The sequence below is a fragment of the Tupaia chinensis genome, unplaced genomic scaffold (genome assembly GCF_000334495.1).
Source record: "Tupaia chinensis unplaced genomic scaffold, TupChi_1.0 Scaffold148874_1, whole genome shotgun sequence".
Classification (NCBI taxonomy): Eukaryota; Metazoa; Chordata; class Mammalia; order Scandentia; family Tupaiidae; genus Tupaia; species Tupaia belangeri.
The window spans coordinates 1,110,663-1,126,707 of NW_006208722.1; the positions used below are offsets into that span (position 1 = coordinate 1,110,663).

Consider the following 16,045-nt stretch of genomic DNA (forward strand, 5'->3'; position numbering starts at 1 on the left):
CGAGTTTGCCACGACACTGAAATAAGATCGCTACCCGCGTATCAGGTGTATGGTCCTCTGAAAACAGGGCCAAGTATCCCACAAGAGTAGATAAGTGCTCTGGTATTCTGAAGGGCCACCATCAAGGAAGCATGCAGAACCCAGTGGGTAGTGCCCCATGCACATCAAGATCCAGTTTGAAATTAAGGAGTTAAATTCTGCCAAGATCCTTCAAGTATAGACGCTGATGTGCTGTGGAGAGGCTCACACACGGTAAATGTGGACAATGGTTACCTTCTGGTCTGGAGGTGGAATATAGATCATCTTATCTAATCTTCCAGGTCGTAACAAGGCATCATCTAATACATCGGGCCTATTGGTTGCAGCAACAATCATGACATTTTGATTAAAAACTTCTTGAAACTCTGAGGGAAAACACACAATACAAAGCATTGTCATTAGTTGTTAAATATTAAAAAAAAACTTTTCTTAAAGGTATAAATCAGAAAGTCCATTGTTTGTAAATAGGAATATTCTTTTTGGGAGACCAGAATGTTTACATCCTTATTCAGACCACCTCTGTGTTATTGAGGCACCCCAGAAAGAAATCACTAATCAAAGAGCTACTTTGTGTGCACAGTGAACGAAGTGGCTAAACCTGGGACATTTCTCCAGGTGAGACCCAGTGAGAAGCTTTACATCACAGCAGAAAAACGCCTATCTGGTGACCTGAACAGAACTGGGCCTTCAATGAATGATTAAAACTTAAATGGACTACATAAAATGCAAAAAGCATGTGACTAACAAGTGGAGATGTTATAATTGTGATGTCTTGGAAATCATATCCTCAAAGAGGGAGTGTTACTTTACTTTTTTTTTTTTTTTGGAGAGATTTTCACTGTAGGGCGCGTGCTCTCGCCAGACAGACAGAGAGAGACATAGAGACAGAAAGCGAGAAATCACCCCCCAGGGGGGATGGTCACGCCGCAATCCCTTCTCCTCCATTCTCCTCTCGGGATCTTGGGCACGCACGCACACGTGCCCAGCGTGAGTTTTAAGCCACCAGGTCCGGGACACGAACCGCGGTCGACTACGTGGGAGTCCAGCGACATAGCCATTACGCTAACTGCTGGTTCCCTGTTACTTTACTTTTTATTCATTTTTCTTTCCAGAGGCAGAAATAATGACAATTAAGATATAAGTATCCAAGTCCTGGAGAAGAAATGTCTAAAAGCAGATAGGACAAAGCCTTAGGCACAGTAAGTGGTCAAAATCATTTGCTGAACTCATCAAGCAGTTGTCCAATGATGGCAATCCCTTGAAGTAGTGGGTTCTCTATATTTGCAAGCATTTTAGCAGTGACTGGGTGAATGTTACAGAAGGAATTTATGCATTATGAGAAGATATGATTAGATAAATGTACAGGTCCCTTCTAATTCTAATATGATATATTCCTAAAGAGCCAGAAGACTCTTTTTTTTTTTGGAGAGGTTTTCGCTATAGGGCACGTGCGTTCGCCAGACAGAGAGAGAGAGACAGAGAGACAGAAAGCGAGAAATCACCCCTCAGGGGGGATGGCCATACCGCAATCCCTTCTCCTCCATTTTCCTCTTGGGATCTTGGGCACGCACACACACGCACCCAACGTGAGTTTAAGCCACCAGGTCCGGGACTCGAACCGCGGTTGACTACGTGGGAGTCCGACGACATAGCCATTACGCTAACTGCTGGTCCCAAGAGCCAGAAGACTCTTTACAAGGAACAATTTTTAAAATGGAAAATGATTTAAAGAAAGAATGAATTCTCTTTTTTTTACTTTATTTTTTTGAGCGGTTTTCACTATAGGGCGTGTGCACTCGCCAGACAGACAGAGAGAGACATAGAGACAGAAAGCGAGAAATCACCCCCCGGGGGGGTGGTCATGCCGCAATCCCTTCTCCTCCATTCTCCTCTCGGGATCTTGGGCACGCATGCACACGTGCCCAGCGTGAGTTTTAAGCCACCAGGTCCGGGACGTGAACCGCGGTTGACTAAGTGGGAGTCCAGCAACATAGCCATTACGCTAACTGCTGGTTCCCAAGAAAGAATGAATTCTCTTAACAGAAATAATGTAAAGATACCAAATTCTATCTGAAGAGACTCAAAAAAAGAGGAAGAGGAGTTCCAAATGTCATTTTAACTGCATTATAACCAAAGAAATCCATTCCTCAAGAAAACCAAAAGTGGGACCAACAGATGGTGTTAATAGTTGTGTCGCTGGACTCCCATGTGATTGACTGTGCTTTGAGTTTGGAGCTGGTGGCTTTAAACTCACATCGGGCACGTATGCATGTGTGCCCAAAATCCCAAGAATGAAGGAGAAGGAACTGTGGTGTGGTCATCCTCCCTGGAGGGGGCAGTGATTTCTCGCTTTCTCTCTCTCTCTCTGGCAAGCACACATGCCCTATAGCAAAAATCTCTCTAAAAAAGAAAATCAAAAGTTTTCAATAGCTAAGATTATTGAAAATAATTAACTGTTTTATGTAAACATTTTTAGAAAGGGGTGAACACTGGTTTTTCAGGATACAGAAATGAGAATAAACTCCCTTATTATTAACGTTAAGTAAAATTGTATTTCTCATTCTCAGGAAAAATAAAATTCACATTCATATACAGGTAAGATCATTTATTATGAACTTTATCTCACCCTTGCTAACCAAATCACAAATTTTAACAGCTGTAAAAATCCCAACAGAGTTGAACCTCACCTTCTGTGAGGTGAACTCAGCATAGGAAAAGCTATAGAGTATACAGATTATATTTAATGTTAGCCTGGAGTTTTGGTGCATTCTGGCTAATAAATACCTCTTCATATTTTTTTCCAGCTCCTTGTATTTACCCTGTCGTTTTGATTTACTTCCTCTTCTCTCTATTGTCTTAAGTCCAACACCATCTAATTCATTCAGGAGAACAGAAAGAACTCGCTCTTGAACATTATTACATCCTGATCTGCTGACCGAGCGAGATCCCAAGATTGAATCAATTTCATCCAAAAACACAATTGCTGGAGTACTTGCTCTTGCTTGTCGAAATACCTTTTGTTAGGAAAACAAAATGTTTAAAACTATTATGTTGCATACGTTATTCACGGGAATGTACAAGAACTTCAAAGAGTTCATGAAAAAATGGGATTAAAGTACAAGTTTATGTTGGTGGGAAAAAAGTAGAAAATCACATGTAGTTTCTTCATAATGCACACATATTTTCCATGAAAACCCCTGGTATGTTCTCCACATCACCATTTATAATACTTTAAACATAAAAAGATTCTAAATGTGTAGAAATTGGGAAATGAGGAAATGAACAAAGGAACATTATATGTGATTTAAAAACATCAAATTTTCAAAACATAATTAATGATATGGAACTTCCAAAGTGATAAAGTTGAAAAAGGCAGGATAAAGCTATCGATATATAAAACCTGCCCTCAATTTTGTTTAAAAGAAAAAAAAGGAAATCCACAAAATGTTAATAGTAGGTAGAGGAATTTTTTATTTATACTTTCCTGCATTTTCTAAATTTTCTACAAACAAATGTATACAGCTTTTGTAATTAGGAAAAAACTAGTTTTGGGGGAATTAGGTTTATCCATAAACTATGAAATAAAAATTTGAAACTTTGATATATGCAGAAATAAACAAACCTGAGACAAGGCTTTTTCTGAATCACCAACAAAAGGTGAAAAGAGATCAGCTCCGCTCACCGAGACAAAAGAACAATGACAGCTTGTGGCCAGGGCCCTCACCAGGGTGGTTTTAGCACATCCAGGGGGACCATAGAGGAGAACGCCCTTTGGTTGTGTGAGACCCATCCTGACAAATTCCTCAGGGAATTTCAGGGGCCACTCAACACTCTGTAAGTATACAAAAAGGTATAAGAGTCGTTTCAGTTTAATGGTAAAATATCAAATAATTCAGTAAATTCATTCATTATTCAACAATTCTCAGACACCTGTTTAGTGCAGGAAACCATTCTCCACACAGTTGCCAGAGAACTTATAGCTTAAGTCAAGTCACTCACTTCCTGCTTAAAATCCTTCAATGACCCATTAGAACTATATAGAATCAAAACCAAATCCTAACCCAGACTCTTATTTGCCACAGCTTACAAAGGCTCACTCAACCCAACTATCCCCCAATCCTGGTATGTCCTCAGGGCCTTTATTTGCTTTTCTCTCTCTACCTGAACACCTCCCCAAGATTCTGTGTGGCTATTCTTCAGCACTCAGGTCTTAGCTCAATGTCACCTCCTTGGAGAGGTCATCCCTACTAAAGCAGAACCGCCCTCCCCACTCCCCAGTCACTCCTCATGCTACTGCTCGCTTTCTACTTTTAGAGTACTTATTAAAGGGCTATTATTATTTTCCCATGTTGGGTCTGTTATTCTATTCTTCCTAGAATGTAAGCAAAGTTCACCTCTACATCTCCAGGACCCAGAATGACACCTGCCCAAAGTGGACACTCAATAACTGTTAACTTAACAGTGAGTAAGTTCTTATTACCTCTAAGGTAAACAGTTTATCAACATCATAATTTTGTGGATGCAGAAACCCAGGCTTACAGAAGTTACGTAACTCACTTGGGTCTTACTGCTAGTGAACTGACAGAACCACGGCTGACCCCAGGCAAAGTACTCCCAAGCACCAGCTTTTAACTGCTGACATATTACCTCTCTACAAAAACGGGAAATGAGAAGATCCCTCTACCTAGGCTACCCACATTCTCGGCAGGGAGATGGGATTGTAAATCAACATCGGGTCAGAACAGAGAATTCCAAGGAGAAGGGACAACACATACAGAGATACATGAATTTATCTACCTAAGTAATTCCCCCAGCAGTGAGCAAGAGCAGAGGGGAGAACAGGGGAAAGCGAAGAGTAATGGAGTTGAAGTGGAGGTAGAAGTCAGATCAAATGGGCCTTGAAAGTTTCAGTCAACAATTAGGGAAGCCAGGTAGAAGTCTCTTCCAATAATTGTACAAAAGTAATAAGACTGGGTGTGTCACAGGCACTACAGATAGTGTGGAAAGGATGGATGTATGAAATATAAAACAGATTGTATTTTACATAGGGACTAAATTCTGATCCCATACACGTAGTAAGGAATCCCAGGTGTGAACATGGAATTAACTAGGTGAGCTTCAGACACGCTGAGTTTGAGATCCCTGGGGCTATCCAGCAGGCGAGCGGCTGAGTAGTTCTGATGATCACAATATCTACGCTAGATATTTAGACTTTTAAGTCAACAGTTTCCAGGGGACAGTTGAAACCCTGGCCATTGAGTAGGCCATGAACTCATTCATGAACTACAAGCAGTGAACTCCTGGGGCCTCTTAGAACACTAAGACAAAGGGAGGGGAGAGGAGCATTCAGAAAGGCAGGAAAGCTTACCATTGCAAAGAAAAGGAAAGCAAGTGCTCCAACAGGAAAATGTGGCTAACTTCTCTCATGCATCTTGTGATGAGTAAATGACACATGCATATCAAAAAATTAGGGTAGGTTGGAGAACTGGATTCCTACGAGGCTGACCATGGTTCAAGTCCTAAACCTGGCAGCTTGCTTTCTCACTCTTACTCTCTCTGATGAGTGCATGTGCCCTGTTAGCAAGTTTGTGCTTTCACAAGCCCCTGCATTCACCCACCTAATTAATCTCCTAAATCAGAGGTGAAACTAAAGCCTGTCACTTATATATGGGGACTTCAAAATGTTTGTAGAAGGACCAGTTGATGCCACAGTGGTTAAAATGTGACATTCTGCAAAGCAATCCCTCACAAGAAGGTTCCTGGCACTCTGGAATCCTCCCTGAGTGCACCTGTCCAAGACCTGGGGCTGGCTGAAGGCTAAAGGCGGATCTCAGAGTCAAGATCCTATTGAGTGTGCTTTCTCTCTGATGGAAGAAATAAACAACAACAACAAATTGTGGGGACCAGCAGATGGTGTAACGGTTACATTGCTGGACTCAACCATGGTTCGAGTCCCAGACCCAGCAGCTTAAAACTCATGCCATGCATATGTGCATGCGTGTCCAAGATCCCTAGAAGAAAAAGGAGGAGAAGGGATTGCAGCATGGCCATCCCCACTGGAGGACGATTTCTTGCTTTCTGTCTGTCTCTCGAGCAAGCACACATGCTCTATAACAAAAATCTCTTAAAAACAACAAACAAAAAATTGTGGAAAAATGGAATTAAAGTTCAAATTTATGGGACCAACAGGTGGCATGGTGGTTAAGGCACTGGACTCCCGCATGGCTGACCACAGTTGAATCCCAGACCTGGCAACTTGCTTTCTTAATCTATCTTTCTCTCCCTCTCACTCTCTCTGGTGAGAATACATGCCCTGTAGAAAATTAGTAATAATAATAAATAAAGAATTCTTTAAAAAATAAAGTACAAATTTATTTTGTACAAAAAAATTTAAAATCCATGTACAGTTTTTTCATAATATGCATCCCCCTCCATTTTAAGTGCAAGAGGGCAGAGAGAGATGGAAAAGCTACCCCTAATACAGTCGTACCACAAACTCTTCTTCCCCATTCCTCCATCCAGTCAGGATTTTGAGCATGCACCTGGCATGTTTTCAAACTGCTGCACCAGGACTCAAACTGTACAATGGACCATGTGGGATCCAGCTCTCTTAACCACTAGGCTTTGGGACTGGCCCATTCCGTATGTTCTCATCATAAATGCATAGAACAGTAATGTGTAATTTCTACTGGCTTAGGCAGATTATCTATTTTACCTGTTTTAACTTCAGTTTTACATCTTCAAGGCCACCAATCTGCTCCCAGTCAACAGGCTTAATGTCCATCAGTCCAATAACACTTCGAAATGATGAGGGCTGAATCTTCTTAAATGCTTCAAGGAAGTCTGTTTCATCAATCACAGGACTGTCCTGGTTCTGAAGAAATATATACAGAAAAGCAAAATCAAACCAAAAATTAGGTGGGCCTTTTTTGTGGTACACAAACACACTATTCAAAATAAAACAAAAATCCTCTTTTAAGTTTATAAAATCTATTTTGTTATCACTATAAAAGAAATTCATACATGTGATACAAAGAAGTAAATGTCTCCCTGCTAATTCCCACCTATATTCATCCCCAAAGAATGTCAACAGTTTCTTGTGTATTCTTCCAGTATGTCTTATGACAGTAAGCATATGTATATCCTTTTAAACAGATACAGAAATGCAACTATACTCACTCAACACAGCAGTCTGTACTCATCTGAGAAATGTTTTCATGTCTGAGGACCAGCAGGTGGCGTGGGAGTTAAGGCACTGGACACTCTCACATGGCCAACCATTGTTTGAGTCCTGAACCTGGTGGCTTGCTTTCTCACTATCCCTCCCCTGGGTGCGTGCACTCGCCAGAAAGACAGAGAGAGACAGGGAGACAGAAAGTGAGAAATCACTCCCCAGGAAGGGATGGCCACGCTGCAATCCTTTCTCCTCCATTCTCCTCTTGGGATCTTGGGCATACATGCACACGTGCCCAGTGTGAGTTTAAGCCACCAGGTCCAGGACTTGAACTGCGGTCGACTACATGGGAGTCCTGCGACAGCCATTATGCTAACTGCTGGTCCCAAATTAAATAAATTCTTTAAAAAAATTTTTCATGTCAACTAATACACTTCTACAACACTCTCTTCAATTTTGCTACTGTAAAAATGTATAGTAATTTAACTACATCTTTCTGACAAACATTAGGTCATTTTGAGTTTTCTGTTATTAAAAACAAAGCTGCAGCTGAACATCCTTGTGCTGTTCAGATATCTTCTATAACATTACCTTAAAGGAGAATTACTGGGTTTATAAGTATGCACACTGAACATTTATTTCAGACAAGATCTCATTGCTGTGACCCTCCTGCTTCAGCCTCCCAAGTCGTGATAACAGGTGCTCAGCCATGGCACCCATGCTTTAGGTTGGACTGGAAATCAAACCTGGGGCTCCCATGTGGGCCCAGCCTGCAAAGCACAGTAACTTAGTAGCACAGACTACTGATGGGCCCACACATTTACAGCTTTCACAGTTAGTGCCAAACTGTCTTCAAAGGAAGTTGCATCAATTTATTCTCCCCCAATAATATGAAGCTGCTCTACTCCCCACAGCTCTCCACCATGGGGTCAAGCTTTATGAATTCCTGCCAATGTGACAGAAACAATGATACTCCCTACTGCGTTAATTAAATTTCTTCAATTCAGAGTCAGGTAGAGGGAATAATGGAATTAGAAAATCAGTGGTTTTGCAACCATCATAGTCTAGGCTGTTTTGAGCAAGAATTGGATGCTCTCTCTGTGGGATTGAAAGTTTGATGAGGAGCAGGATATTTGCATAGTCTAAAGTATCTCCCCAAAGGTTTCTTATTAGTGGCAAAGGAAAAAATAGTAGCTACACAATGGAGACACTGGACAACTCCTTGACTGGTTGATCAAAATTAAAATTAGCATCACCAAAGAGGACCTGATAAGTATCCTGTGCCTCCACATGTGATACTTTAAGGATACAATATTTTTATGTAGTATTCCCAGCAGGGATATATAGCCAGCATCTGAACATTGTCTATAAAAAGTGCTCAAGGCTGAAATAGACTAAAAACTAAATGCAATCCATTACCCTGGAATAGAGCTCATTCTAGAGGAAAAAAAAAATGCTAAAAGATGGAGAAGATTACTAAAATGAGAATGCGGACTGTAGATTTGATATCAGTTTGTACCAGTGTTGAATTTCCTGACTATAATGACCACATACAACCATACTGTGTCATGGATGGAAACATCCCTGTTCTTAGGAAATAAAGACCTGAAATGTCATGGGATTAAGGGCCATGGGCCATTCTCAAATGGTCCAAAAAATAAATAGCATGTCCACATACATATATACATAGAGAGAGAGAGAGCAAGACAGAGAGAATGATAAAGTTTACATGGCAAAATTTTTAAAATTAGTGAACTTGGGAGGTGGCCAGATAGCAGCAGAACAGTACTGTAACTGGACCCATGTCAGAAGGTCCTAGGTTTGTATCCTAGACTTCCCTGTACACACCAGGCACACATGAACGTGTTTATGATCAGGGCTGGCCGATAGTGGCTGGGGTTGGATTGAGGTGAGGACCCTATAGGGGGTCCTGACAAACATCAGGTCCTCCCTCTCTCATGGAGGAAATAAATAAACAAACAAACAGTTAATTTGGATAAAGAGTTTAGTGGGAGGTCTCTGTAGCTATCCTTTTGTTTTCTTTGTTCATGATAGAGTGCACGCATGCACATGAGACAGAAAGAGGGGGAAGAGAAGCACCGTCCATAGGGTCTGGTACGCTGTATCCCCTTCTTACAGTCCTCCAGCCCTTCGGACCTTGGTTACTCTTGTACACACCCGGCACGTTTCAGGCTGACGAGGCAGAGGATGAGGCCCATCGTTGCCATGTGGGGTTTGGCTTCTCCCGAGCAGTGCATTACTGCCATGCCAGAGCCAGCCCTCTCTCTACCCACTGTATGTATCTTGAAAGTTTCCTCTAGGTTTTAAATTATTAATAACAAAAATTTAAATTTTTAGTCAAGATTTTTCATTTTTATTAGTATTCCTGTTAATGTCAACTACCTGTTCATCATATCTTCTTACCCATTTACTCTTAAATGATTACCCTATTCTTATTGACTTGTAAGAGTTCTGTCTATATCAAGGAAATTAGGCTAAAAGCACTTTTCTTAGTTTTGACTTTATGTTTACAGTATTGTTTTGCCAAACCCAAATGATCAAATGAATAAATCACTTCCTTTTTGATTAGCAGGCTTTATGTTATGCTCAGAAAGTCCACCTTGGGACCAGCAGTTAGCGTAATGGCTATGTCACTGGACTCCCATGTAGTTGACCACAGTTCGCGTCCCGGACCCGGTGGCTTACAACTCACGCTGGGTGCGTGTGCGTGCGTGCCCAAGATCTCAAGAGGAGAATGGAAGAGAAGGGACTGCGGCATGGCCATCCCTCCCGGGGGATGATTTCTTGCTTTCTGTCTCTCTCTGTCTGGCGAGCACACGCACCCTATAGCAAAAACCTCTCCAAAAAAAAAAAAAAAAAAAAGAAGTCCACCTTCACTGTAAGATATTTTGAGACTCCTTGCAATTTTCTTGAGCATTCCGAGCAAAATTCTGCCATTTTCCAGGGGTGATTTCTCACATTCCCTCTCTGTCTCTCTCCAGCAAGCACAAACACCCTATAGCAAAAACAAAAAAAAAATCCTGTAATGAATAAACAAATAAAAATCATTCCTCACATTTCTATTTGTAATACCCATATTATGCTTATTAAAGTATTTGACTTCTTGAAAGCCAGCAGGTAGCATGGTGGCTAAGATGCTATATTCCCACATGCCCAACTATAGTTCAAGTTCCAAACCTGGAAGCTTGACAATCATGCCAAAAATGCAAGCCTAAAATCCCTAGGAGACTAGAGAAGGGACTACAGCATGGCCATCTCCCCTGAGTGGTGACTTCTTACTTTTCCTCTCTCTACCTCTCTCCAGCAAGTGCAAGCACCCTATGGCAAAGGAAAACAAAAAAAGTATTTGATTTCTTATAATAAATTTTATACAGGGACCAGCAGTTAGTATAATGGTTATGTCGCTGGACTCCCATGTAGTTGACCACGGTTTGAGTTCTGGACCCAGTGGCTTAAACTAACGCCAGGCGCATGTACATGCATGCCCAAGATCCCAAGAGGAGAATGGAGGAGAAGGGATTGCTGTGTAGCCACCCTCCCCGGGGGGAGGGGGGGTGATTTCTTGCTTTCTGTCTCTCTGTCTCTCTGTCTTCCTGGCAAGTGCACGCGCTCTATGAGGGAAAAAAATAAAAAACTAAAATACTCTCCAAAAAAAAAAAATCTGTACATTTAGTTATCCATAAACTTTCATTTTCAATAACAAACTACTTTGTCCTATTTATATAGAAGAAAATGTATATAGAGCTATTTTGAGTTATAATCTCTGGGAAATAAAATTTCAAGCAATTTTCACTGTCTTTTATTATTTTCCATCTTATTTCATTTTCCACAAAGAATACTATTATATAATTTTAATAGCTTTTTTTCAACTGGCTCTAAGTATTAGATGCTGGGCATCTGACCACTGACTAATTTTTATGTAATACCAACTAACATTTGAAGATCCCATTTATGGTTCAAGAGCACAGGTATGTATGTTATTTCAAGCATATAAATTATTTCCCTCATATGCACATGTATGCGTGTTAAACCACACTTCTAACCTTCTCATAGAAATGCTTCACAAAACGTCTAACATTCTTTATTTCTCCCTTGTCTGCCTTGGAACAGATAGTGCAACCCCTCAGCTACCTGAGCAGGGAAAGAAGAAAAAGATGGAGCCAGTACCTTCCCAGATGTCTCTGTCCCTTCTTCCTTTTTGCCTTTCTTCCTTCCAATTCCCCCGGGGTGTTTCTGAACTCAGCCATCACCTGTGGCAACTACACCTGGATAGGCCCCACCTGACGTGGCAGTGGACGACAGCAGCTGACTGGTCCACTTAAGCCAGAGGTGCTTAAGGTCAAACCTGGAACTTCAAAGCAGAGGGAACCCTAAATGTAAATCTCCCTTCCCATCCCCTGGCATTTTCATCTTCCCCTCAAAAGACATATTTCTTACAACCTTATACATGGGACTTCTTAAAATATAAACACAATTTTGATTCTAAATCAGCAAAGTGAGGAATTAGAAGTTCACATAACTCCTTCCCAAGGGAAAGTAATCAAGGAGGGATGCAAATCTTTTAGATGAAGTTTTTCAAAATTTAGGATGATAAATCGTCCTTTTGTAGTTTAAAATCAAAGGACAATTTTGATTTTACAGCTGAGATCGAAAACTTTGTCCCACAGAACCCTGTCTGCAGAAATCAAGTTTTTTTCTTAAGGGCTTTAGGGGTCAAGATTATTTATCATATACAAAAAACCTGATTTTCCAACCAACAGTGTTGAAAACTATTACATTTAAGTTAATTTCTTAAAATATTTTAAAGAAACGTAGCCATGAATTAAAGACCTGAAAGTTAAGAACAAAATTAAATTCCAGGGACCAGCAAATGGCATAATGGTTACATTGCTGTAGTTGACTGCAGTTCTAGACCTGAACTCAGTGGCTTAAAACTCACGCTTGGCATGTGTGCGTGCATGCCCAAAATCCTGAGGAGAATGGAAGAAAAAGGATTGTAGTGTGGCCATCCTCAGGGTTGTCTTTCTGTCTCTCTGGCGAGTGTAAGTGCCCTATAGCAAAAATCTCTTTAAAAAAAAATTAAATTCCAGGTGCCCAACTATTTTCCATACAAGATACTTATTAATAACAAAAAAAAAATAGTATCAGCAATGGAGAAATTGCACAGACATCATCTTATCCAAGAAACTATCATTAACTTTACCAGTGGTAGGATAAGGAGACAACACATGCTACCTAAATATTAATACATGCAGTGAGAAAAAGCACAGGATCAGTCCTGTGACATTCCTGACAAAAATAAAAAATCTGAAATTGATCATGAGGAAACATCAGTCAAAACCAAACTAAGAAACATTCTATAGAATAACTGACCTAAACTCTGAAAAGTGAAGACCTTAAAAAACAAAACAAACAAAAAAAAACCCTGGGAGGGACCAGCAGTTAGCATAATGGCTATGTCACTGAAGTCCCACATAGTCGACTGCGGTTCAAGTCCCAGATCCAGTGGCTTAAACTCACGCCGGGCGTGTGTACGTGCGTGCCAAAGATCCCAAGAGGAGAATGGAGAAGGCATTGGGGGTGATTTCTTGCTTTCTATCTCTTTCTGGTGAGTGCACGTGCCCTATAGCAAAAAAAAACTCTCAAACCACCAGCAGGAGGCATGGTGGTTAAAGGTACTGGGATGACCGCGGTTTGAGTCCCAGACCTGGTGGCTTGCTTTCTCACTTTCTCTCTCTCTCTCTGTCCCTCTCTGGTCAAATTTAAATAAATAAATAAAGTTAAATAAAATAACGATTATTTTATTCCAGGACTTGTGTATGGAACTCGAACCATGTTAGGGCAGGTGGGAGTCCAAGCCCTTAACCACCTCATCACCTGCTGTCCCCCAATAAAATAATTACTTTTTAAAAAATCCAAATGTTAAAAAAAAAAAAAAAAAAAAGAAGAAGAATGGTAACAAATTAAGAGCTATTTAAAGGAGGTAAAAGTATCATGTATATATTAATTTCTTCAGCTTGATAAATGTATTGTGGTTAAATTCCTCATTTTTAGAAAATATGCATTTAAGTTCTTGGGGTAAAGTGGCATTATGATTGCAATATATTCTTAAATGTTTCCAAAAATATCAGAATATATACACTCAAACATGGAAAAAGAATGATAAAGTATATGTGGTAAAATGTTACATTTGGGGTACCAGCAGATGGTATATTGGTTGCATTGCTGGACTCCTAGGTAGTGGACCATGGTTTGAGTCCCAGACCCAGCAGCTTAAAACTCATGCAGGGTATGTGTGCATGTGTGCCCAAGATCCTGAGAGGAGAAAGGAGAAGGGATTGAGGCGTGGCCATCCCCCCGGGAGGTGATTTCTTGCTTTCTGTCTTTGGCTCTGTGTTTCTGGCGAACGCACGAGCCCTACAGCCAAGAAAAACCTCTCCAAAAAAAAGAAAAAGAAAAACTGGTTCTTCTTGGGCTACGCTATCTTTCCTGGCTGCTTGGAATTTAGCACTAAGGAGATACTATGGAAGTGGGGGAAAATTAACATAGACAGGAGGACTCAGCCCTTTATCTCCACCTTCAACCACATACTACTGGGTCATTGGAAAAGTCATGATGTGCTTTTGTACGCAAAATTCATCAAGACTTTTCTGACAACCCAATATTTATATGAAAGTGAGAGATGTAAACATATATAAAAGAAACAACTGATGAAGTTATCAAATGGAAGAAAGTGTACTTACCATTTATTTTAACCCCAAAATGTTACGTTAATAAAGAAATTAATTATGGTCATCAATCAACACTTCTTACCTTCCCACTGTGAAGAAGAGCATGCATGGCAGCCTCTCTACAGAGTGCTGTTAGGTCAGCACCAACGTAGCCAACTGTCATTTCTGCAAGGAGACCCAAATCAACGTGGCTGGAGATAGGCATCTTTGAGGTAATCACTTGCAAAATTGCCTTTCTTTGGCTAAGTGTAGGAGTCCCAATGACAACCTACATACAAAGCAAAAAAGAAAAATTAAAATTTACAGTTTAAATTAATTTTTTAATCTTCACAAATAACTTGATAAACTGGGGACAGCATGTGGTATGATGATTGGGGCACTGGACTCCCACATGGCCAATAGGGGTTCGAGTCCTAGGCCTGGCAACTTGCTTTCTCACTCTCCCTCCCTCTCTCTCTGATCAAATTAATAAGTTAAAAATTAATAATTAAATAATTCTTTAAAAAAACTCGATAAACTATTTGGTAACTACTGTAGTACCAGCGAGTACCAACTAGCATTTCTAGGCATACCTTGGATTCTGTATATATGAAAATTTTCCAGAGTAATGCTGGCTGGAGTGTTGGACAAGGCCAGCAGGTAGCACAGAGGTTAAGGAGGCTGGATCCCACAGGGCTGAAGAGCAATTTGATTCCCAGTGGTAGCAGCCAGCATGCCCAAAATCCCCAGGAGAGAATGGTGGAAGAACTGTAGCATGGCCATCATTCCCTGTGAAGACTGATTTCTCACCTTCTCTCTCTCTCCTTCCCTCTGGTGAGCACATGTGCCCAACAGCAAACTAAAGAAAAAAATGTTGCACCACGAAAACTGTACATGTCATTTAACAACTGTTAGTTCTATGTGAGAATCTAACAAGTTCTAGGAGTCAGGAACAGTACAGGTCCCTGCCCTTACCTAGTTTATTGAGCAGCCAGGTACTAGATGGTGCATGGGAGATATCCACTCAAATCCAGAACAGATTAAGCTATGTGAGCAAAGAACTTTAATATTATCTCACTGTAGAATTCTATCCCAAATTTCAAATATCAGTCACTACACTTCAAACTATTCTTTAGAAATCAAGAACCAATTTAGGACTAAAGGTTACAAAAGTCGACAGCTTTCAATACTCAACGTCCCTGGCAACTCAGAGAGCAACAGAGGGTTAATTTCTCAATTGTAGGATAGGAGGCTGATGTCCTGGCCAGGAATGAATAAACCCACAAGTGAATGCATTCTTCGATTTAGTTCTTCCCTGCCTTTTCCCCTTTTTAGTAATGCACTTAAATCCTGAGGCTATCCTTCTACTTTAAATTCTCACTCCAAATCCCTAAAAGTTGAATAGGTTTGTAACAGACTCAGTTCTCTAAGGACAAACATTACTGTTTACAATACTCATCTTCAGAACCTGCACAACAAAACTATTCCTAATGGCCATCTGTCTTCCCACAACAATTTGACTCTGGAGAAAAACAAGTCTTGGCTCAGAGATCACATATGGGCATAAAACATGTCCTCTGCATTATTGAGTCCCACTCAAACCTCAACGTCTCCTAAGAAGCAAATACTTCGGGGCAGCCAACTAGGGCCCAAAAAGGCCCAGGTTCCAAAGACAAAGCCCGCCAGACTATTCACCTCTCGATCAAATCTCCCAGGTCGGCGCAGCGCGGGGTCTAGCGCGTCCGGGCGATTGGTGGCTCCCACAAACACTATCTCGCGGTCCCCACTGACGCCATCCAGGAGCGTCAACACCTGGGCCACTACGCGGCTCTCAGGGGCTCGTTGTGGGCCGCCCCGCCGGGGACACAGGGCGTCCACCTCGTCCAAGAAGAGGAGACTGGGTCCGCGGCTGGCCAGCTCCCAGGCCCGCTGGAAGATGCGCCGCACGTTCTCCTCGGTCTCCCCAGGCCGGGAGCCCTGCAGAGCTGGGGCGCTCACTGCCAGCAGCTCGGCGCCCGCCTCCCGGGCCACCGCCCGCACCAGCTGGGTCTTGCCCACTCCAGGCGGGCCTGCCAGGAGCACACCGCGAGGCACCGACAGC

General features: G+C 41.4%; 1 protein-coding gene across 1 annotated transcript in view; it reads right to left on the bottom strand.

Moving 5' to 3' along the window:
• Positions 1-16,045, bottom strand: part of AFG2B (AAA ATPase AFG2B) — a 22,176-nt gene that overhangs the window by 5,151 nt on the left and 980 nt on the right. The window contains exons 2-7 of the mRNA XM_014585097.2: positions 15,640-16,043; positions 14,048-14,233; positions 6,755-6,913; positions 3,662-3,871; positions 2,858-3,053; positions 274-404 (exon numbers count right to left, since the gene is read on the bottom strand). Of these exons, the coding sequence (XP_014440583.1) occupies positions 274-404; positions 2,858-3,053; positions 3,662-3,871; positions 6,755-6,913; positions 14,048-14,233; positions 15,640-16,043 (1,286 nt within the window). The remainder of the gene's footprint in view (positions 1-273; positions 405-2,857; positions 3,054-3,661; positions 3,872-6,754; positions 6,914-14,047; positions 14,234-15,639; positions 16,044-16,045) is intronic.